Below are 22,513 nucleotides of genomic sequence, written 5' to 3' on the forward strand. Positions count from 1 at the left end.
CCTGACAGAGCAAATGTCATTTTGGGAGACACTACTGTTTGAATTAGTTAGTAGAAGGCACGTTCACGAGACTGACTGATACTGCCCTTTAGCTGTCTCCTTTAACCGACCCATTAAAGGTTCGTCCGGGCTCTCTTTCAATGGCCAGTTCTGAACTTACCTAAATACATAACTAGAAACAGCCCTGGTCTTCTTGCTAAGCAGTGAACGTTTAGTATTTAACATTTTATTGAGGGGTAGCCACAATTCCTTACACACATTTTGGAAATCTAAAAGGCTTTAAAGCTCACAAAATTTGGAGAAGTTTTGACGCCAAATTCTGATTAAATGTCTTTATTTTCTTGAGACTTTTTGCTGTCTCGGTGCCACGGAGTTTAGGGAAAGCTATCCTCAGCTCCACTGTGATTGACACGTGGATTTCATTCTAATTGCCATTTTGCCTTTCCCAAATAAAAATATTCTAAATGGCAAACTATATCACTGGTCCCAGAGATTTCTAATAAGAAATTACAGACCTATATTTGGGAAGGATCAACGGAGCTTGCTACCCCCATTCTTTTACAACCAGTATTAATGATGGCATTAAAGGCCGTTAATGGTGTCATTTATTGAATGCTTACTGTGTGTATAGGCGATACTTTGCACCGAGAGCTGGAGGCTGTAATTCTTCACAGTGAGCCACATAACTACTTAGAGACAGAGCTGTGCTGCATGCAGCTGGGATCCAAGCCAGCTCGCTCTGTCTTCCACCTTTGCTTGCATTATCTGCTATGTTTGCCCACGAGCATTCTTTCCCTCCTTCATACTGCTTTATTTTCTCAGCATGGTGTTCCACGTGCAAAGAGGATGAGACCAGTAGCACATACAAAAGAACCCATGATGTCACTTGGCTCTTCTCTTACTTTTAAAATGAGGCTCAAGTCTGGGTGGGCAGCTCAGTGGTAGAAAGCTGGAGCACACCAAAGACAGACCTCAGGATCTGCTCCCAGCATCAGGAATAAGGACAGTGGTGCAAGCACAGCTTTGCCCACTGCACAGAATGGCTCTGATGAGATTAACACCTTTCAAAGACTTCCAAAGGGAAAGAAAAAGAGAACCGTGCATGGCGTTTGACACTGTTAACGCTACACCTCTCAAAATCTTCCCAGAGCACCTTCACTTACAAAAGCTTCTATTAGTCTACAGTGTTTTTGTTTTTTAAATACAACTTTACTAGAACACAATCACACGCCATACAATGCCTTCCTTGGACCCATACAATTCAATAATAGTTTTAATAAAGTTAGAGCGATACAGACACAGCCACTGTTGTAACATATTTCATCAGCCCTGAAAAGCACCCCAAGAACTCGCTAAGAGTTGCTACCCTTCCCTCCTCTGCTCTAGGTTCAGGAAGAGACCCTTCTTTCTGTATCATTTCTGTGTCTGACTCTTTCATTCCAATTTCTTACTATTCTAAAAATTCAGGGCTCTAGAGACTTCTTTCAAAGAAGGAAAATAGTGTCAACCAAGATGGGTCTGAGCACACCCTGAAATCATCCTCTGACTCCTCGGAAAGTTTGAGCTGAAGGTGCGGTTTCAGGAACCCACCATCTTCAGAATGTCCGGGAGCTTGCAGACCTGCAGTGGTTAAATCAATAGTTAATGATGTTCGTCATGTAATTTGAGCCTCTAGTTTGTTTATGCTAGACCAACTTGATCCATACTCCAAACAAATTATCTCTTATAATTACCAGCCCGAAGATAAATCTCTAAATGTTTTTCTGATGATAGTGCTGTGGTTGGCAGGTGTTAAAAGTGCCTCCCAGGGACAGAGATTGAAGATGAGCTCTTCCCGCAAATCCTTCAGGCGAGGATGTTGCGCTCTCTAGCCTGCCGTGTACAAAGGAGCCTTGTATGGTGCCCCGTTAATGAAATCTAATAGGCAAAGGTCGTACATCTTTACAAAGAAAAATGCAAAGCTGGTGTGTGATGAATGGGCTCTGGGGGCTCAGTGGACCAGCTCTGTGCTACAGAGGGTGTGTAAACAGTCTGCCTGGCTTCTCTCTAATGTTCGTGCACTACGTCCCTCTCCTGTCAATGATCGCTTTACCTGATGTAATGGGCACAATGGATACAAAAGTAAGCAGTCTGTCCGTCTTCAGTTCTTTCAGCTACAGTGACTACACAGTCATTATTAATAGACACTTTATCCACCACAACAGTTTATAGAAAAAGGCTGTTTAGAGAGATCCCTTAAAAATCTATCTAATTAATTAAAATATGCTTTTAACGTCTCTTAAAGCAGCAGCATTCGATCTGGTGGTTGTGACCCCTTTGGCAAACTTCTATCTCCAAATGCAATATTACAATACATAACAGTAGCAAAATTACAGTTGTGAAGTAGCAATGAAAATAATTCATGGTTGTGGAGTCAGCACACCGTGAGGAGCTATATTAAAAGGTCACAGCATCAGGAAGGTTGGGAACCACTGGCTTGGGGAAAAGTCCTCAAATCCATAGGCTTTCAAATGCTCTCAGAGCACCAGGCCATGCGTGCGGTGATGCAAGCTTTTAGTCAAAAATCTGTGCTGCTCTTGAAATTCTAGAACACGTTAAATTTAGAATTACAAAGAGTTAAATAAATCAGATATTGTTGAATCAAGTCACTGCTGGTTTTAAAAGAAGTTATCAGTTCATTTGCTGTAGTTATACTGCTGGGCGAAGAGACAGTTCAATAAATCAACTCAAGCTTGATGGATTCTTCAATTCACTGAAATGAGTGTGGGGAAGAGAAAAGAAATCTCTTAGTATTTCCTCCTTGACAAAAGGGTATGCAAAGAGCCTGAATGGATGAATGGTTGATTAATTTTGCCAGAAATTTTCTTGACAGCAGGAAATATGTTTTTGCATTACTGTTTGCCTGGGATTTATTTGGTAGAATATGAGTTATTGCATGTAAATTTGCACCTGAAGCTATGTCGCTAAAACAGCTATTTCTGAGTTTGGGACCTATAATATCTTTATGTGGTTGTGCATGCCACACCGTTAGGCATTGCCCTGGGGCAGTGTATGTGAATGTCTCTTCTCGCTGATGTTAGTACAACTGTCAAATGCTGCCAGGGCTTCAATTCTGAGATGGGTTAGGGTCCTCATCTCTTCGCAAGGAAAAGGCTGGAGGCAACCAAGTCCCAAACTTTCCTGGAGTCCCTGGTAGATTACTGATAGACTCGTACCTTTAAATAAGGATGAGGAGGCACAAGGTAGCCCCTGTCCTTTCCAACTCATAAGAAGTCTGTGAATGACTGCACTTCAAAGGAAGGGAAACAGCCACATTTGAAGAGACCCTGGCTGCTGTTGATGATGGTTGTACTGGGAAAGAGCAGAAATCTTAGCTCCTTTACTTATCATAAAACATCTATCCTATACTGAGTGATGTCCTACCTGGTGAGGGACCTTCCCTAGGACAGTGCGGAAGGTATGCAGACTTGGGGTTCTCTATTGGACAAGTGGGTAATAGCTTTCACTGTGGTTGCCTCTGCTTCTGTGTCCAGGAATCTAGTCATGGTGAAAGAAATAATTACCCCTCCTATCCTGTGCTGTAAGTCACAGAAACCCAACTCTAACTGCTTCGAGGGAACAGCAAATCTAAGTATATCAAGTGTGTGGGGGATCTTGGGCTCAAACTAGTGGTAGGGTCTTATCGTTTTCTCCACCTTATACCCATTTCTTGGTGCTGCCTACATTCCCAAAGAGGCTGTCTGTAACCTGCCAAAGGCAGCTTCAAGAGTATTCAGTCCTTAGATCTTTACACCACTGGAAAAGAGAGAGCCTCATAGAATGCATGTGAATTTTTTTGTAGCCCAGTACTTTCAGTGTAGCTGAGTAGATGGAGCAGAGCCCTGAGGGAGACTCTCATTATTTCTGTGAGAGAACAGAGGCAGCGTGAGCATTCAGGCCATACCATGTGCAGGAGGAGAGAGGAAAGCCCCTCTCTCGCCATGACTTGTTTTCAGGTGTCCCAGGCTCTGAACACAGCTGCAGAGGCCATCTCTATGGGGAGAATCTTGAGGGAGTTGAGTTTTGAATCCCAGTACCCACGTAAAAATCAGGATATGGCAGCACATGCGTGTAACTCCAGTGCTAGGAGACACAGACAGGAGGATCCCAGGGGAAGGGAAGGCGCACTCTGACCAGGCAGCCCAGCTAATCAGTGATCCAGGTTCAGGTGGAGGAAGACACTGGTGTCAGCTTCACCCCTCTCCAAATGCACACACGGCACATGCACTGTACACACTCAGACACAGACAGAGAGCCAGTGAGTTATACACACACACACACACACACACACACACACACACACACAATGCTCAAAACATTTCTTAAGTGGAACTCCATGTTTTAGTTATTTTTCTGTTGCTATGAGAAAGCACCATGACCAAAGACAACTTAAGGAAAAGAGAATTTCATTTGGCCGGCATTTCTAGAGGGATGAGAATCCATGATAAGAGTCCAGCACAGAGTCACGGCAGTAAGCAGCAGGCACAGCAACAGGAACGGGATGCTGAGAGTGCACATCTTGAACCACAAATGGGAAACAGAAAGAGCTAACTAGAAGTAACTAGAGGCTTTGAGTCTCAAAACCTGTCCGCAGTACCATGCCTCCTCCTGCAAATCTCCACCACCCTACCCCCCCCCCCCCCCGCCCCCAAAATGTTACCAACTGGAGACCAAGTGGTCAAATGCCCAAAACTATAGGGGACATTTCTCATTCAAACCACATACTCTATATAAAGGATAAAACCTGGAGAGAGATGGACAGGACGTAGGAACAAGTAGAAAGGTCACCGTTCCACAAGAGTGACCTCAGCCTATCCCATCTCAAGTGGGCAGAGTACAACTCTGCTTTGACAATGTGGTTCCCTTGTTGACCATCTCATTGTGCAACCATGTGTGAGCCAGACATCTCTGTTAACCAAATAAATTCCTGGAATTAGGTATCAGTGGGCTCTTTAAATAGGAAGAAAATGCTTCTTATTCAAACTTCTCCGTATAGTTGGCATTTTGGCACTGCTGGTGACCGGTCAGGATGAAGGTGAGGAAAGAGTTAAGAAGAATGGAGGAAAGTCACAGAGACGTGAGTGCAGGCAACAGTTGCACACAGAAATTCTCTAAATGATGAGCTGTGGCCAGGGTCCAAGGGTCCTAGGGATTCTTCCCTCAGTCCATCTCAGAAGGAGCTGCTACAAGCCACTGGCTGGAGCCAAGCCAGGAAGATGGATGCTCACTGAATCTCATAGTTATACCCCAGTCCCCAGGACAAACCAGACACAGACAAAGTACACAACTTGGGCCCTGCACATTCTGAAGTTAATTGGGCCTACCTCTCAGAGAAGATGGCAAGCTGGGTTACTTGTTTTGAGGACCAGGTAAGAAATACAAAAGCAGTGGCAGGTGCTTGATTCTCAGAGTAAACAAAAGGCAATTAAAACCATTGGTTTTTGTTTTCTTTTGAAAAAGGGAGAAAGAGAGAAGGGGGAGGGAGAGAGAGAGAACATGACGTTGGATGGGTAGGTAGATGGGGAGGATCTAGGAGGAGTTGAGAGAGGAGAAAGCATGATCAAAATACATTGTATGGGGAAAATTAATAAAATACAAACAAAAACAACCAACCAAAAGTAACTAAATAGGATTATTCAAAAACTCACATCCAAAAGGATCCAGACGGTGGGGGTGGGGCAGAGCCCATGCTGGAGAGAGATGCTTCTTTTTCCCTGGGAGGTATCTGTTAAGTGCAGCTTTCTGTGTCATAAGTCACATCATGGGACCCCCGAGAGGACTGGACATGTGCTAGTGATAAGATTGTATTTGTGGGAAAAGATTGACTCCCCCAGAAAAATGAGTATGACTGCAAAATACAGCCAGGCTCCAGCCCCGCTATTGATTCTCCATTTGAAATGAGGATCCTATGCTGGATTTAGATATGTCTCCAGCTCTCTGTATTTCTCATTTTGCAAAGGGAATGTGTTTAAGAATATTCTCTGCTAGCATATTATCTCTTGTTAATTACTTGGACCCTCTTGGATCTTTTTTATTTTTATTTTTGTTTTGTTGGTTTTGTGTGTGTGTGTGCGCGTGTGTGTGTCTGTCTGTGTGTGTGTCTGTGTGTGGCATCTACAGTATGGTCTAATATATTGTCGCTCAATATGTAGTCAGACTGGCACACAGCCATCACCCAAGAGCTGCAGACAGCCGACGCTGATCTAGTCAGAATCCTCATTTTAACAGGGCATCTTCTAGTGTTTGCTAGAAAAGTTAGAGAAGCTTGAGCTAATTTATCTTGTGTTCCAAACCCTGCAGACTTGGGTGATCCGGCCTCTGATAGCGGAGCTCCACTGATCTTCCCTTAACTGACGGAGGAGCTGTGCATCCTCCATTCTGTTCTGTGGTGCTCGCTAACTGATGGCCTCAGCAGAACGCTCCCAGTTCACTGGAAACGGGCTGAGAAAGCACAGGTGCGAGAACACCCTGTGACTAAAGTCAATGTTTACCAAGGATCAGCTGTGTTTGCTCCCAAATCTATTCAGAGCAGTTAATATAATTGCATGATCACGAGTGAACGGGTGGAATAGATTGATGCCTTGGAGAGACTCCGTGTAATGAGGTGATACCTGTTTGTACTGAAAATGTGTCCTGGGATGGTGACAATGTCGCTACAGAAATGGGGCAGGGCTCGTAACATGTAGAGGGAACCTGCATTCCGATTTTGTCTCATGTCTGTGTCTATCCTGTTTTAATGAATTGCAACTAGAAACGAGAGCTTCGTTTTCTGTGTGTGATTTCTACAGTGAAAGTCTGAGAAGCTCTTATATACTCATAAATACAAAGGTTTTGCTTTGAAATGGAAATATAAATGGATACATAATTTTACCTTTGAGTTGCAATGAAATTACTGTTGTAGTTTCTTCCGGAACATTTCTTTTAAAATCATTTTCCTCTCCAACCAAATTATTAATTAATCGATTAATTAATTTTGTGTGTGTGTGTGATTGTTTTGCCTGCATGCGTGTCTGTGTACCAATCCCTGTCAAGGCCAAAAGAAGCTGTCTGATCCCCCTGAAATGGAGTGACAGGTGATTGTGACCTCCATGTGGGTGCTGGAAGTCAATCCCAGCTACTCTGGAAGAGTAGTCAGCATTCTCAACCACTGAACCATCTCTCCAATCCCTAAAAAGCAATTCTTATATTAAGCAATTGCTTATCATAGTTATAACTGCTAATATCAACCAGAACAAGCAGTCAATAGAAACCTTCCACTATAAAGCTCTAGCGGTTGAAGAATTAAGGAAAATAAAACTGCAGACTTTATTGCCCCATTGGGCTCTTTCTTTAGCACATTAGAACCTTTATGTCATCAGCCATACAAAGTGTCCTCTTCAGACCCGTCATCAGCACCTCGGGGGCTAGAGAGATAGCCAGCACCCGGACTGCTGACTCAGGCTCTCTGCAGATGGGGGCCAGGAGTCTGTGTTTCCAGGAACCTTCACGTGGTTCTCATGTCTCATGCAGCTCAGTCATTGGTAGGGAACAGGAAGGGCAGTGCCTGGAGAAGAACCCAGTTCTTCAAGCAATTCATTTGTCAGGGACTCTTCCTCTCTTCCTGAGAGTCCTTTTTAATCAGAAACTTTATAGTTCCCATAGGTTAAACAAAGGCTACATACAAATGAACAAACAAAACTGAAAAAAAAAAAAAAGACTACAAAACAAAGAACATCACATTGTGAAAGATTCTTTCTGGCACATATAAGATAAAAGTCACCCGGTGCTCTGGAGTGCTGTGTGAGTGAGCATGTGTATAACCGTGTACACGTCATCATCTTATTTTATAAGTAGGTCATTACTTCATTTTCCCAATGAAAGTGCTGCAGATTAACACCATCAAGTCACATGCCCGAAGATAGGCAGATAGCATATGGAGCCAGGATTTGAATGCTGAGCTGTCAACTCCCAACCCTATTTTTTTTTGCATGTATATGCATGCTGTGTGATGTTCATGTTTGTGTAGAAGCAAGAACAGCCAATGTAGAAACTATGTCTAGACATTACAAATTGAAAGTGATTCTTTGGATCATATAGTTTACTGTCCCTTACCATACCTGTGTTGGGAGTAACAGAGGAGAAAGTCTAAAATAGACTCCCACTTTTATTTTAAATTTTGTGTGATGGACTCTTTGTTTCTTTTGCTTTCTGTGGGTGTGGTTTTGTTTTTTGTTTTACAGCTTCCGGGATCATTCTGAGACACAGTCAGGGTTGAGAACCAGTGACACAGACATACAGGTCCGAATTGAGTTTTGAGAACTCGTTTTCTATGTAACCTCAGGTACCAGTCAAGGATGCCAGCTGCCCACTGAGAACTTGCAAGGCATCCGGCATGCTGGGTAACACACTGGTTCCCGCCATCCCCACATCTCATAGTAACTGGGGTCAAAGATAGGCTTGTAGGTTTGGGAAAATCTTAAGTTACAAAGTTCAGTTTTTAAAAAGTCCACTTGAACTTGGGAGATGATTTGGTCTGTCCGCACAGGACCTAAATTCAGTCCCTGGAACTGAACTGAGCCCTTTCTGCACATCCTGGGAATCTGAGTTGGGTTCATAGCAGCCATGTTGGACAGCTCATGGCAACCTGTAGCTCTGGTCCTAGGGTATCCATTTCTTACAGACTCTATGAGCACACACAAATACATACAAAGATAAACCTTTAGGCCTTCCCCCAACCAGCGACCATCTGCAAACCCTCAATTCTACTTCTGGTCAAATTCCTTTGATGTGCCAGCCAGCTTTCCCAGACGGGTGTAGTTGCCACCCATCACCAAAGAAGAATCCCTCACAGCAAATGGAGAACACCACAGAAAACCACAGCTGGACACAACACAGCGAAGCCTGCCCCAACAGATAACATCAACATCTTGACGGCACAGCTCCTGCATCGGTAGATCAGGAAACATGACAAAAGAGGGAGCGGAAAGATTATAAAAACCAGAATACCAGGAAGTCTGCTGTGAAGCAGTCTTCCTTAGAGATGGCTGCATGAACAAGAGTGGGCCAGTGTAAAGATCAATGGGCATGTTAATGTAGAGGAGGCAGTTTCGAGGGATCCCACCCTTAGATGAAGAATTGGAGGCAAATTATGATGGCTGGGAAACTAGCCTCTCTCTGAGAGCATGAGCCCCTTATTGGTTGTCCAATACAGAATGGAACCATATACACATAAACAGCAAAAAGGGACTTAGCAAGGTTGTATTTTATATTTGTGCATATACTTAAGAAGGGGATGGGAGGAGTTTGTGGGAGGGGCTAGGAGCAGGTGAGGTATGCATACCAGAAAAGAAAAGAAACAAACAAACAAACGAGCAAACCTTTACCCAGGGCCTTTGTTTCCTTGGTTTTCCCTGAAAGGTGGCAAAATTGTCCTCCTCTAGGGATGGTATGGACCTTGGGTGTGAAAACAGCATTGCACCCTTCTGCACCAACCAAGAGGGAAATATTTAACCTTTCTGTGACTTGGTCTATCCATTTAAGACAGCTGTGCATTGTTCTGTGTGGAGGGGGAGTGGATAGGGCTCAGTGTGTGTTGAAGATAGGACACGATCATGAGTAACTGTGTTTACTGCCCCAAGCTCCCGTTCTTGCTGTGTTAACTTGGGACCAGTTCAAGGCTCAGTGAGGGCTCATCTTTCACCTCGCAATTAGTTACAAGCAGCCCGTGGGCTCCGGTCACTCTCTGAAAGTCAGTGATGGTTTAGTTTTAATCTAGCGATGAAAGACCAGCCCTTGACAATGAGTTGTGAGCTCGGCCATTTGCCTTCCTGGTGTTGGAAATCTGACTCCTTAGAAAATGCATTCCTCGTCCTCCTGGGTTTTTCTCTCACCATGACCAGTCATGCTGTTTGTGTTGGAGGAAGCCGGCATACTAATATTTAAATATTTCAAATGATGCCTGGGAGTTGGTGGCTGCAGAAGGCGCTCTCATTCTCTGTCTTCCTGCTTAGTGTCTGCATCACTAATAACTGGAAGTTTGACAGCTACGGTGGAGATTCAAGCTCCTAAGGATTTCAGTGGCTGCAGAGACTCACTTACATTGGCTGAAAAGAAAAGACACCAGGAAGAAATCCCCGCCCCTTCCTGGTTTTTGAGACAGGGTTTCTTTGTAGCTCCAGGGCCTATCCTGGAACTCACTCCATAGACCAGGCTGGTCTTGAACTCACAGAGATTCTCCTGTCTCTGCCTCCTGAGCGCTGGGATTAAAGATGTGCACCCCCACTGCCCAGCTGGATTATATTGCATATTTTTAATTAAGTAGACTTTAATTTTCTTTATATTCTTATAAGTTTGTTTTGTCGCCCCCTTTATAATTTCTGTTTTGATGGAGTGTGATAGCCCATGACAACAAAGCAACTAAGTCACCTCACCTGACTTCCATTCCTGAACATCATCGTGCTCTCCCTGTGGCTCCGCCCCTTGGCTGGAGGTTAAAAGGAAATGTGAAGTATGCCTACATTTGGGGAGGGTGCTGCCTCCGGAAACTGAGGTTTCTCAATCAGAAACCTCTAAGGGATGCCTTTTCTGTGGGTGGTCCTCTTTCCAGTTCCCAGTCGTTTGGCCTTACGGATGGGGTATCCAATCCGAAATGGAGCAGAGTTACTTCACCAGGATTTTCATACTCATGACCAAGAGGGAACAGTCTAAGGTGCGAGAACTGCACTAGCCTGCTGGAGCTACCAGTTTTCCACTGCACAAAGGATGCCAGTTGGCCCTGGAGATGCAGAGCTGCTCCCACACTCCTGGACATCCTCTCCTTTCTTGCCATCAATGGTTCCAGGACTCCATTTTTAATGCTCCTCAAACCCTTTATCCCTTTACTTAAGCCAATCATACTTATGTTCTTGTGACTTGAGGCCAAGAGAGCCACAAGACTGGGAGTGAACTCCTAAAGAAGATCTCTTCCAGTCATGCCCCACCCCGCCCCATCTCCACACACACACACACATCTCCAAGGGAAAGTAAAACCACAAAGCCCAGAGTGGGCCTGTTTTCTGGAGGGGGTTGCTGGTAATTAGCTTAGATTGCAACAAATGGCACACACAGACTGTTGCCTCTGCATGTGTGCTCCAAGATTGGTGTTTACCCTATTATTTTCCAATTTAGAGATGGCACCAAGTTTATCAGGGAGCAAATGGAATCCAGCAAAAGCATATCAAAGTGTGGTAAGAGGTGTGTGTCTTGATGGGTAGATTTTTTAGACTTCAAAAAATAATTAATTACTTTCACTGGGTTGTGAGCAAAGGGGACATAGCATATTTCCCCCCTTACACTTGGCGATGCTTGGATATTTTTAGCAAATGAATTGTCAGCAGAAAGGCTTCATTAGACCCATCAGGATTTCTGCCCATGAAGAACAAATCCCAAACTGTACTAACAGTTTCCTTGAGCCCAGATGATGAAGCACCTCTGACAAGAGCCATATTGTGCTCCCCATGTGAGGAGCAAGAGGAACAAAAGAGACAGTTTGATCTTCATTTGGTCAGGTTAATATTGACACAGCTCAGATGCATCGGGAGTGTGTGTGCACTGCACACGTATGGAAGCTCTCTGGAGACTGTGTAGGGACTTCAGGAAGGCAGAACAAGGAACCTACGAGAAGAATGGCCTGCTTTACCAAAATGATTTTCCAAGTCATTCATTGTTTTTACAAAAAGAAAAAAAGGCAGTAAACTTGGGGTTTATGACTCAGAAGCAACCAACAGGAAATATTGTTACATCTATAACATAGCTATGGAAATAATGTATTACTATTAATCTTATTTAGTTCAACTATCGTCATGGTTCTATCATTTCAAAAAGTGAAGCGTGTCTAGTGAGTAGTTTTGTTGTTTTTGGTTTGTTTGTTTGTTTTCTTTGTTGAGACAGGGTTTCTCTGTGTAGCCCTTGTTGGCCTCAATTCAGAGATCCTCCTGCCTCTGCCTCCCAGGTGCTGGAATTAAAGGCATTCTCTACCACTCCCAGTGGTAAATTACATATATTTCTTGAATGATCTATTCCTTTATAAGCATGCATGGACAAGAAAGGGTCCTGAAGAAAAGTCACATAGTCCTTCTTCAGTGTCTTTAAATGGTATGCAGAAGGTTTGGGTGATCATTGATGGAAACCTTAAAGAAACTGTAAATTAGTGGTGGTGTATGCCTGTATTCCTAGGATTTGGGGAGAGATTCTCTGTGACTCTATTTTCAAAATCTTATATCTAGTCTAGTTTTAATAGGCCCAGGAAAGTATTTTAACTACACTAAGATGCCTGACTTGCCTTTTAAAAAAGAAGAAACAAGAAGAATAGTGTATAAAAAAAAGTGTCTAGTCAACGTATGTAAAAAATTTTTGTTTACCAATTAAAGAATGTATGAAAAACAGAATAAATAAAAATTTTAATTTATGCATTTTGTGTTCTCATAAATCATTTTCCTGTCAAGATTATCAGACTTTATTATTGCTGAATACTTTAAACATCATCATAGAAATTTGGTAGCATAAATCATGAACCTTTCATTTGGAACATTTGTATCCACACCTCAGCATTTTTCTTAGATCTTGAATACACAGGAAAATGACCCTCAGTCGAGAAATAAATCCATGCAGAGTCTAAATGTCAAACGAGACTCTTAGATTTCAGGAACTCAGCAATCTGGGCCACCCACCGTGCTTGCAGGAATTAGGATGGTCAGTCTCTGCCTTGAGGACTCTGCTTTGAAGTTCTTCTTAATGGCTTTTACCTACAAGCGTTCTACCTACACGTGATAGTCACTTTCTTGATGTTTCCATTTCCTGCCAGAAGAAAATAATACAGATGTAGCAAGTCTGGGAACACCTTGTCAGTAATATTATAGCGCTCCATTGAGTACCAGCCTTGGCAGAGCTAGTTCATGTCAGTGGATAAGGGAGGCAACTGCCTTGGATTAGGCCTATTGTCTAGAATCCTGGGCCTCTGTGGAACAATTAGCACCAGAAGTAAAGCTCACTAAAGGCCATTAGCTACTGGGGATGGAATGATGGAAATATGAGGAGACTCTGTCCACCAAAGGAATGAAAAGTTACTTCCTGTAATTTTTAATTAATTTTTTAAACTTCTGTTGATGGGGAGCAGGGAAGTATTCCATTGGATACTTATGGAGTTCACAGGACAACATGCATGAGCCAGTTCTGTCCTTCTATCATGTGGGCCCCAGGGATCAAACTCAGGGTATAAGAAATGCCTTAGCCCACTGAGAAATTTCAGCAGCCCCAGATATGAGATTTTATGACAAAGAAATACCAAATTTTAGAACAAAGTATCTTTCAATTTTGTACCATAGAGATTAGATTGCGCCTAACTGCTTTAAACATTTTCTTGTGTTCTTAACAACTCTTTAATTTTTAATAGTAGTATAATAATAATTATAATACTACAATAGTAGTATAATAATTTCATTTGCATGACCATTGCCTAATTTATTGACAATCTCTCAGTTGTTGGCCATACAGGTTTTCTTTCTGAGTACTAGTTATTAAGGTAATAAGTCCATGAATATCTTTGTCCACAAATATTGCATGCATTTCAATTCTTTTTTTATGCTCTATTGCTAAAATCATGTGGGTACCCATTTGGAAATATTTACCAATGACAGAAAATGGGGTAAAGATTTTATTATTAAAGAATTTCTCTGATTAATGAGTTCAAATATTTATTAGTTATTTGTATTTCAGTTGTAAATTGTCTTCTATGCTTTCCAAATGTTTTTCTACTAGGATATCTAATTCTAATTGATTTATTTAAACCCTTATACTCAAGGATACTAAATGTTTTGCCTCTCAATTAAGGAAAATAAGATGATGGCAAGTAGCAATTATTGTATTGGGAAAAGTGGGTTCGAAATAGGAAAGTGCTATTATTTTATTTACATTTTTAAATTGTTATTTATTTACTTATGTATTGTGCACATGTGTGTGTGTGTGTGTGCGTGTGTGTGTGCACCCCTGTAGAGGACAAGTTGTCTCTTCTTTCCTACCCTGACATACAACTCAAGTTGGCAAATCCCTTTATATACTGACCCATCTTTTGGGGTCTGATTTACATTTTTAAAAGCCAGGGATGCTGCTGTGTGAACTGAGGGAGAGGAAAGAGCCTGGGTTACTAGTTGGAACGTTGTCACCAGTGTTTGGGCAAGAAATGATGGTAGCTGAGGCTGGAGAGATGATTTGGTGCTTAAGAGCACATACTATTCTTCCAGAGGATCAGAGTCAGAACCCCAGCACCCGCACCAGCTGGCTCGCAACTACCTGGAACTCTAGCTTCAGGTGATCCACCTCTGGCCTCTGTGGCACCCACACTCATGTTCATATATATGCATACAGACAGACAGACAGGCACATGCATGCATGCATGCACAGAGAGAATTAAAAATATAAAAAGAAATAGAGACCAGAAAGATGATATGGTGGCTGTGTCTAAGACAGTCATGGAAATGGAGAAAAAGTGTTTGACCCGATATATGTTTTGAGGTAATTTGGTGATGGAATATGTGAGACGTGAAGGGGGGGAGGGAAAATACAGGATAATTCCTAGCTGTTTGGCTTGAGTAACTGTGGATGGTGGGGTCATTTAATAATACTGAAGGAACTGGGCAGGACTCACTCAGCTCATCTTGTATTTATGAGACTGGTCAGATATTCCCATGTATACAGTCCAGTACTTATTCATTGGAAAGTAGGAGTTTTAAAGCCACGTGTCTCTGAATGGAATTGCCAAGGAGAGTGGGTACCAAAGAGGTAGTGGAGTTGGGGGACATGGGGTATCTAGGGCAGCGAGCACTTAGCAGTGAAATAAGGAAGTACAATCAGCCAAGATGACCAAGGAGTGTCCAGTGAGTGAGAAGAGAATCACGAGGAGGGCATGATGTCAGGAAAATGACGTGCTCAGGAAGGGAGGAGGTCAGCTTTGTTGGAGCTGCGGGTAAAGCCCAGGGGGGTAAGAAAGGGAACATGTTTGATTGGTCAACATGAGTGATTGGCAGCTTGGAGAAGAGGAGCTGGAGCTGAAAGATGGGTCTCAACACAAACAAGGCAGCCTAGAAGACACTTGAAGGTGGGAGTGTATGGGGGTAGTGCTGTTTCTCTCCTGGGAAAGGCCTACCTCTGAACTACTCCGATGTCCCTAAGACATTACTTAGACTGAGTTGGCTTGGTGTGATCCATGGCGCTGCCAGCATTTAGCTTCATCACTGAATTTTGTTTTAGAAAAGTTTGGTGCCACCTCCAGCCACTCCCTTTCCCTCTCTGCGGGGGATGTTGGCTTTATTGCTACTTAAATTTTTTATGTTGGATTTATTCGTTGTATTTTAGGTATGAGTGGTTTTTGGCTGCATTTACAGCTGTGCACCAGATGCATACTTGATACCTGAGAAGGTCAGAAGAGGGCATCAGGCTGTCTGGCTCTGAAATGATGAGCAGTTGTGAACCACCACATGGGTGCTGAGAACTGAACCCAGGTTTTCTGCAAGAACAACAAGTCTCCAGCCCACAATACTGACTTTTTGAAGTAATGCAGCAAGACTTTAAATGGTATTTTAGAACAATGGGTTTTCCCACTGCATTTGACTGTATTTCCAACAAGAAGTACATTAAAGCTACCAGGCTCTCGCAATCTCAAGTCTCATATTAGGTCAAGTGGAGCCAAATCATTTCTGCTTCTCCACACTGGGTTCTTATCATTGTCACCATCTGTACTAACATCAAGCTGTTGTAGGATTCTGCAGATCTCTCCATTAGCTTTTGACTGGGAAATTACAACCCTTTTTTGGTCCCTACCTTTCTAGATTTTTCTAATTCCAGAGCTTGGGATTATTCAGCCAAACAGATTCACAACCTTATAAATATTTGATGATTGAATCTTTGGGATCTGGGCTCTGATGGGAAGCAATTGCCATTTTTCCTGATCTGGCTGACCAGTTCCCAGTTGCAATGATAAGTAAAATTCCTAAACTGTGGTGAGGTTCAGAAATGTAGACGGTGTCTGTGCCTGGGGTTGCACGTAAATTGTAGAGAGACTATCTTTTTGTTTTCTAACTAAGTGGGAAACGCATATGCGTGTGTGTAATTTAACTGCAAGTGGAGGAAGCATTTTACAGACATCTGAGCAGGTTAACAAATCGTATTTGTATACGTGTAACGAAAACAGTAATTTATCAGGTAGAGGCAGATGGGGGAAATAAAATGCCAACCTGTGTCTACAGTAGGGCTGAGCTAATGATGAAGAGCTGTTTACTCAGGGCCAGCATTGCTCGTCAGCAACGTAGGAGCCACTGCAGCACATGACTCCCTGCATAGCTAGAAGACAAGAATAAATTATACACTGTGCAAACAGCACCAGCGTAAAAGCAGAACAAACAGACTGTGCCTCCCAGAGTCCGGAAGATTCTCACTCATTCCCTTGTTTGACTGTTTTAAATATGAAACTCTTGACGCTACCTTGAGGCCAGTAGGATGGGATCTGGCTTGGACAAATTCATCAGAGTACATGGGGCATCAAAGCTGATCTTTGTTTGGAGTTACTCTAAGATGTGTCAGATTTGATAATATGCCAAAATGGCTCGCATGATTTTTTTTTTTATTGGTACTTCTTTTAAACCCATGGAATTTGGTTTGGGATCACCCATGGGACAGTTGGCCAGTCTTACCCAGAAGACCTAAACTGCAAGAATTACTTAAGGGACATGATGAAAACACATATTCTTAGACTTGGTCTCTAAATTGCTAAACAACAATCCCCAGCAAAGTGTTTAGAACACACAGCCCAGGGTGTTTTTGTGACGAGGACAGTATAAGGAACTAGGGGGTAAGGGTGTTATCCATCTAAAGTCTCAGGAGAGCACTGAGAGTGCCAAGGGCTGATTACTGGAAAATATGTGGACCAATCCCTTGCTAATGCAGAGCTTTGTAGTTGGGATGCAGGGACAGATGAAGCTTCAGTAAGTCTGGGGTGTGGGTAAAGACTGTACCAGTGCTACTACACAAGATGCTAGAAACTACTGTATAGCAAAGAAGAATCAAAACAGCTTCTGATGTAGCCAGCATTCTTGAATAGCCGAATGCCCACAAGTACAGCTTTGAATAATGCTTCTGAATCGGCATCTATTCATGTAAAGTCAAATTAACCTGTTCCTGTTTAAGGAACGCAAGTGGGGTGGTCACCAATGCGTGTAACAATGTCTTCAGACTGTGTGCCTTCCTTGTAGGGGTTCATGGATGTGTTAGGGGGCTCATATCCTGTAAAACATTTGGAAAGGAAAATTGTGAGGCTTCTTAGAAAGTCTTCAGTTATTGATGATAAGTGTAGTTGAGTATCTTTCCCGTTTGCTTTCAGGATAAGTTCTGCTTTCCATCCATAGAGGCACACAACCCAACATCCAGGTTCTTGATCAATCACCAGTGATGCTCTGCAGTGTTTTATCTAGTGAATGCTTATTGCACATAAGGGATAGTCTGATCCAAAGAAGGCAGACTCTAAACTCCCGCGGGCGAATGCATTCTCTAATACCTACTCAGTGAGTGCTGAGATGGCCTTCAGACACAGATTGAAAGCACGGGTGCTGGCAGTGTGCTTTCTGGGTCTCATGCTTCCAAGGTTCTTGTATGTGAACATCACAAACTTCACTACCAAATCACCCCAATAGATTCTTTGTATCCGTCAAGAATACATCCTGAGACCTTTGTGGTTCTCGTGTGTACTTCTCTCTAACGTAAAGGAGAAAGTGACCTTCTCTTTACTAAGTGACCTAGTAAAATCCCTAACAAGAACAGCTGCCATGAAAAGCTGGGCACGGTGGCTCACACCTTTAGTCCCAGCACTCAGGAGTCACAGGCAGGTGGATCTCTGAGTTCAAGGCCAGCCTGGTCTGCCTAGTGAGTTCTAGGACAGCCAGAGCTATGAAGAGAGACCCTGTCTCAAACAACAAAAACAAAAACAAAAAAACAAACAAGCAAGCCAAAACAGACAGCCAAGCCTCATCAGTACATGGAAGCCCCACCCACCAAGGGTCTCTTAGGGGTCTCATAGACCTTACAATTCCACTCAGCAAAATGCAGAGTCTGTGCATGAATGGCAATTTTTGGTGACTGGGAAGGAGTCTCAAGCAACTACACTGTGCAAATATTAATGTGGTAACCGATCTATAACTCAATGTACCTATTCGGCTGTTCACAGTGGTTAGGAGGGGGTGGCATGACAATCACATTTTCTATGGTAAATTCTTGAGTTTTAATATTGTACCACAGCAAACATAATTACAATTACTATTGTAATAAAATGCATAGAAGTCTCTAAATCCCTTGAGTGTACATCGTGATATTTTTCACTGAAAGAATCATAAACTCTAGGTTAACTGATTTTACATAATGAGAATGATGAAGATGTCGGGGGTGATGATAGTGTGTTTGTGTGTGCGCACACGTGTGTGCATGCATGCATGTGTGTACTGCCATTCCTCAGTATCTGTAAGGGCTTGGTTCTGAGAGCCCTCTTTGAATACCCAAATCTCTAGATGTTGAAGTGTCTTCTGTAACGTGGTATTGAATTTATATCTATGTACATCCTTCTGCATTCTCTAAGTCATATCTAGATGATTTATAATACTTAAACTAGAACCAAGTCTGTATGTGTTCAGTAGAGACATATTTTTTCTAAACATATGTGATCTATTCAACAATTGTTTGAATCCACAGATGTAGAACTTATTGATATAATAGTAGTGTGTACATGCATGTGCGTGTGTGTGCATGTATGTGCATGTGTGTACCTGTGTATATGTGTGTGTGTTTGTTCTATGACAGAGGAGGTATAGCACGGATTGATTTTATTTCTCTACAGTCATTTTATAAATATTTCTTGAGCAGCTAGTCTATGTCAGATGTCAATGCCAGGGGTTATAATATTTCACTGTGCTTCTTGAAAGAAGTGAGAGAACTGTAGCAAAGTGGTCTCACTGAAGTTGATATAACTTGAAAAGTCAAAACATTTCTGTAGGTGACATCACATTCTGGGAATGCTGCCGTTACTGCCTTCTCTGCAGTTGCCATATATAGCAAGGAACCCCAATATTACAGCTGTTATAAAATTCTGCTGGACTTCCACCCTACATTAGAAAGTCCTCAGGGGCTGGAGCTTCAGCACAGTTTGTAGAGTGTCTGGTAACGCACAGAGCCTTGGCTTCAGTGCCGCAGATCCCCATACAGGAGACCCTGTTTCAGAAGAGAATTCCCCAGCCAATCATCCAAGTTCATCTTCAGGAATTTGAATGGAAACTAGCAGTAATAGTAGAAAATAAAACTGTAGGGCTTGCGAGGTGGTTAATCAGATATGAGTGCTTGAAGCACAAGCCTGACAGCCTGTGTTCAATCTCCAGAACCCACACAAAGATCCAGATGTGATGGCACACATCTGTAATCCCAGAACTCCTTCAGCGAGATGAGATGTAGAGATAGAACAGGTTGAATGTTCACAGGCCAACTAGCCTGGAGTTTGCAGAGCAGCAGCAGAAACAAGAGAGACCCTGCCCAGCAAGGAAGGAAAGAACTGACTCCCAAAAGTTGTGCTTTGCTACCTGTACACACATGTGCATGCGTGCAGGCACACACACGTGCATGCACGCGTGCACACCTACAATGCTGTATTAACTACTTCTGTTGCTATGATAAAACACCATGACCAAGCAATCTCCAGAAGATGGAGTGTGTCTTGGCCAACAGTTCCAGAGGGACTGAAGTCCACTGTGCTGAGGAAGCATGGCAAAGGGAGCAGGGAGCTGAGAGAGCGCATCTTTACTGCAAGCACAAAGCAGGGTGAGCAAATCGAAAACAGGGCAAGCCCTGTCCCCCTTTCGCCAGACACCTCCTAAACTTCCACAATGGCACCACCAAACAGGGACAAACTGAGCAAATAGCTGAGCCTCTGGGGCGCATTCTCATTCAAACCACTACAGGCACCCCCCACCCCCACCCCAAAAATAAACAGTATTATAAGATAGGAGTATATCAGAATACATCATGCATGAAGATCAGGAAACAGAAGATGGACTTCACTATACTTCAGGAAGGAAGGAAGGAAGGAAGGAAGGAAGGAAGGAAGGAAGGAAGGAAGGAAGAAAGGAAGGAAGGAAGGAAGGAAGGGAGACAATCACGCAGACCCCTGGTATATGATACTTCTTGCTTTTCTAGTTACAGACTGAGATTAGAGCCAACAGAAATTCTTATATGGGTATCATAAAAGATGAGATGTTCTTTTTCAAATACTTGATAAATATTTTATAAAAATGTACTCCTTGTCTAAAGGGTTGATAATAATGGCAGAGACATCTTTCTTCCTTGGTTTGGGAAAACAAATCAGTCAAGTATATTTTAACCCAGAACATGGATGTTTCTGAAATTTCTCAAAGCATTTACTTCACTTGCCTCTGGTGATAGCTATCTGTCCTGTTGCATCACAGGCCTGAGTTGATGTGCGGCCGCTGTCTGAAGCAGGCAGATTGACTCTGATCTCACACGTCTGTCGTTTCAGGACTGTCTGTTTCATAGCAACATCACCAGCGACTTGAAAGCCTTCACAGACAAGTTTGGTTTTGATGTCCTCATCCTGATCGCGAGCTACACCACGGAGGAGCAGCAGAGACAGCAAATCGCGGTGTACTCCCAGAACCTGGAACTGTGCAGCCAGGTGAGCCTTCCTCGGTCTGCTCCACTGTTGGTGAGCTTCTGGAATTAAGGACATGTGCTAAGAAGTAATAACGGACTGGTGTCTCCTAAGAAATAGGCCCAAGATAGAGTCCTAAGACTGGACTTGTAGGGAAATTGGGGCATATCGCACATTGTTTCATTTTCAAAAGGCTGTTAGTCCGTTTCATGTTGCTGACAAAATGCCAAAAGCCAGGTACTTTTTAAAGAAGAGATATTTATTGGCTCACAGTTCTAGAGACTCGAGAACAGGCCATGAACTTGTGCCCTGATGCGGCACGGGCTTTCTGGAGGACAGCATCACATAGAGAACCTGGAAACAAACATCTAGACTTGCTTTGTGACAGCCCATTCCCGTGACAATTGATACAGTCCCTTGAAGCTTTCATTAATCCTCCTTGTCATCTAATGACCTTCTGCTAGCCCCACTTCTTAAAGATTCCACCCCATCAATACTGTCACCACCGTGTAGAGGGCCAAGCTTCGAGTGCACAGACCTTTGCACGGTGACACAAAACCATAGCACAACCTCACAACTGTTCCCCTTCTAGACTAAACCCATAAAGAAAACTATCAGCTCTTTCTCACCCAAATGAAGCTGAGTCCGCCTTTTCTACGCTGCTTTCTTTTGAGACCGTTCCCTGGTGATAACCAATCTAGCCACTGTCTCAATATCCATGTGATGCCCGGTGTTTAGAACAAGTGATCTGATGCCTTAGCAAACACAGTGTGAAGGTGCTCGGGTAAGCAGCTGGATCTTGTAGGGTGAGAGTTGGGCCTTTTTAACACAAAACGTAGACAATAAAAGGAAGAGGAAGAGGAGGAGGGAAGGAGGAGGAGTAAAGGAGGAGGAGGAGGAGGAGGAGAAGGAGGAAAGGAGGAGGAGAAAGTTAATCACAACAGGTCTTGGATGTATGAGTCCAATTAGTTATTATACTTAATAACTAACATCGAGATTGATGTGGATATAATGACTGGTTAGCATGAACCTCACCAGCAAGTCAGAGTCCTTGGCTACCACGGGTGGCGAGAGGCAGTCTCCACTTTCTTTTTCAGGGTCTCCCTCTGTCCTCTATAGCTCCATTCGGCTCCTTCACGATGACTGTATCTACTCTCTCTGCTTTCTCGAGTTCATATAAGAACATGATGCCCATGCTACGGTGCATTTTGTGTCCCCTGCACTGACCCACGTACCTGTGTGTGTCAAATCTCCACTGTGGCTTTCCCAGGGCTAAGGCTCTATGTGTTTGGACCCAAGGGCTTGCTATTGCCTTTCTTGTCACGGTGACAGAACCCTTGGCAGAAGCAACTGAATGGGAGAGAGATTTCCTCTGGCTCATATGGCAGAGAAGGCACAACAGTTGACATCTGTGGCAAGTGGGAACTTGGGACATGGCTTATCACACTGCGATGGATTAGGAAGCATAGATAAGAAGCAGGGCTTCCCTGCAACCTCCAAGGCTGACCCTACAGGCCAGTGTCCACCAGCTAGGAACCGTGTCTAAAGAGTTCCATAGCGTCCCCATAACACGAGCAGCTGGGGAGCAGGGATTCAAGTGCATGAGCCCGTGGAGGACATTTTACTGCCAAACCATAACAAAGGGTAGATTTTACCCGTTTTGCTCCTAACTTTCTAGAGAGAAGACATAACTTGTCCACATGTCTGCTACCATATTTTCAAAGCACTTTTGGCAGCAGATCCCTTTTCCAAGTCATTTTGAAAGTA

The 22,513-nt window shown here is 43.2% G+C and overlaps 1 protein-coding gene across 1 annotated transcript in view; it reads left to right on the plus strand.

Annotated features, from left to right (window-relative positions):
• Prune2 (prune homolog 2 with BCH domain) overlaps window positions 1-22,513 on the plus strand; it is a 212,516-nt gene that overhangs the window by 89,455 nt on the left and 100,548 nt on the right. The window contains exon 7 of the mRNA XM_042054453.1: window positions 20,615-20,770. Within this exon, the coding sequence (XP_041910387.1) occupies window positions 20,615-20,770 (156 nt within the window). The remainder of the gene's footprint in view (window positions 1-20,614; window positions 20,771-22,513) is intronic.

The sequence above is a fragment of the Arvicola amphibius genome, chromosome 1 (assembly GCF_903992535.2).
Source record: "Arvicola amphibius chromosome 1, mArvAmp1.2, whole genome shotgun sequence".
Classification (NCBI taxonomy): domain Eukaryota; kingdom Metazoa; phylum Chordata; class Mammalia; order Rodentia; family Cricetidae; genus Arvicola; species Arvicola amphibius.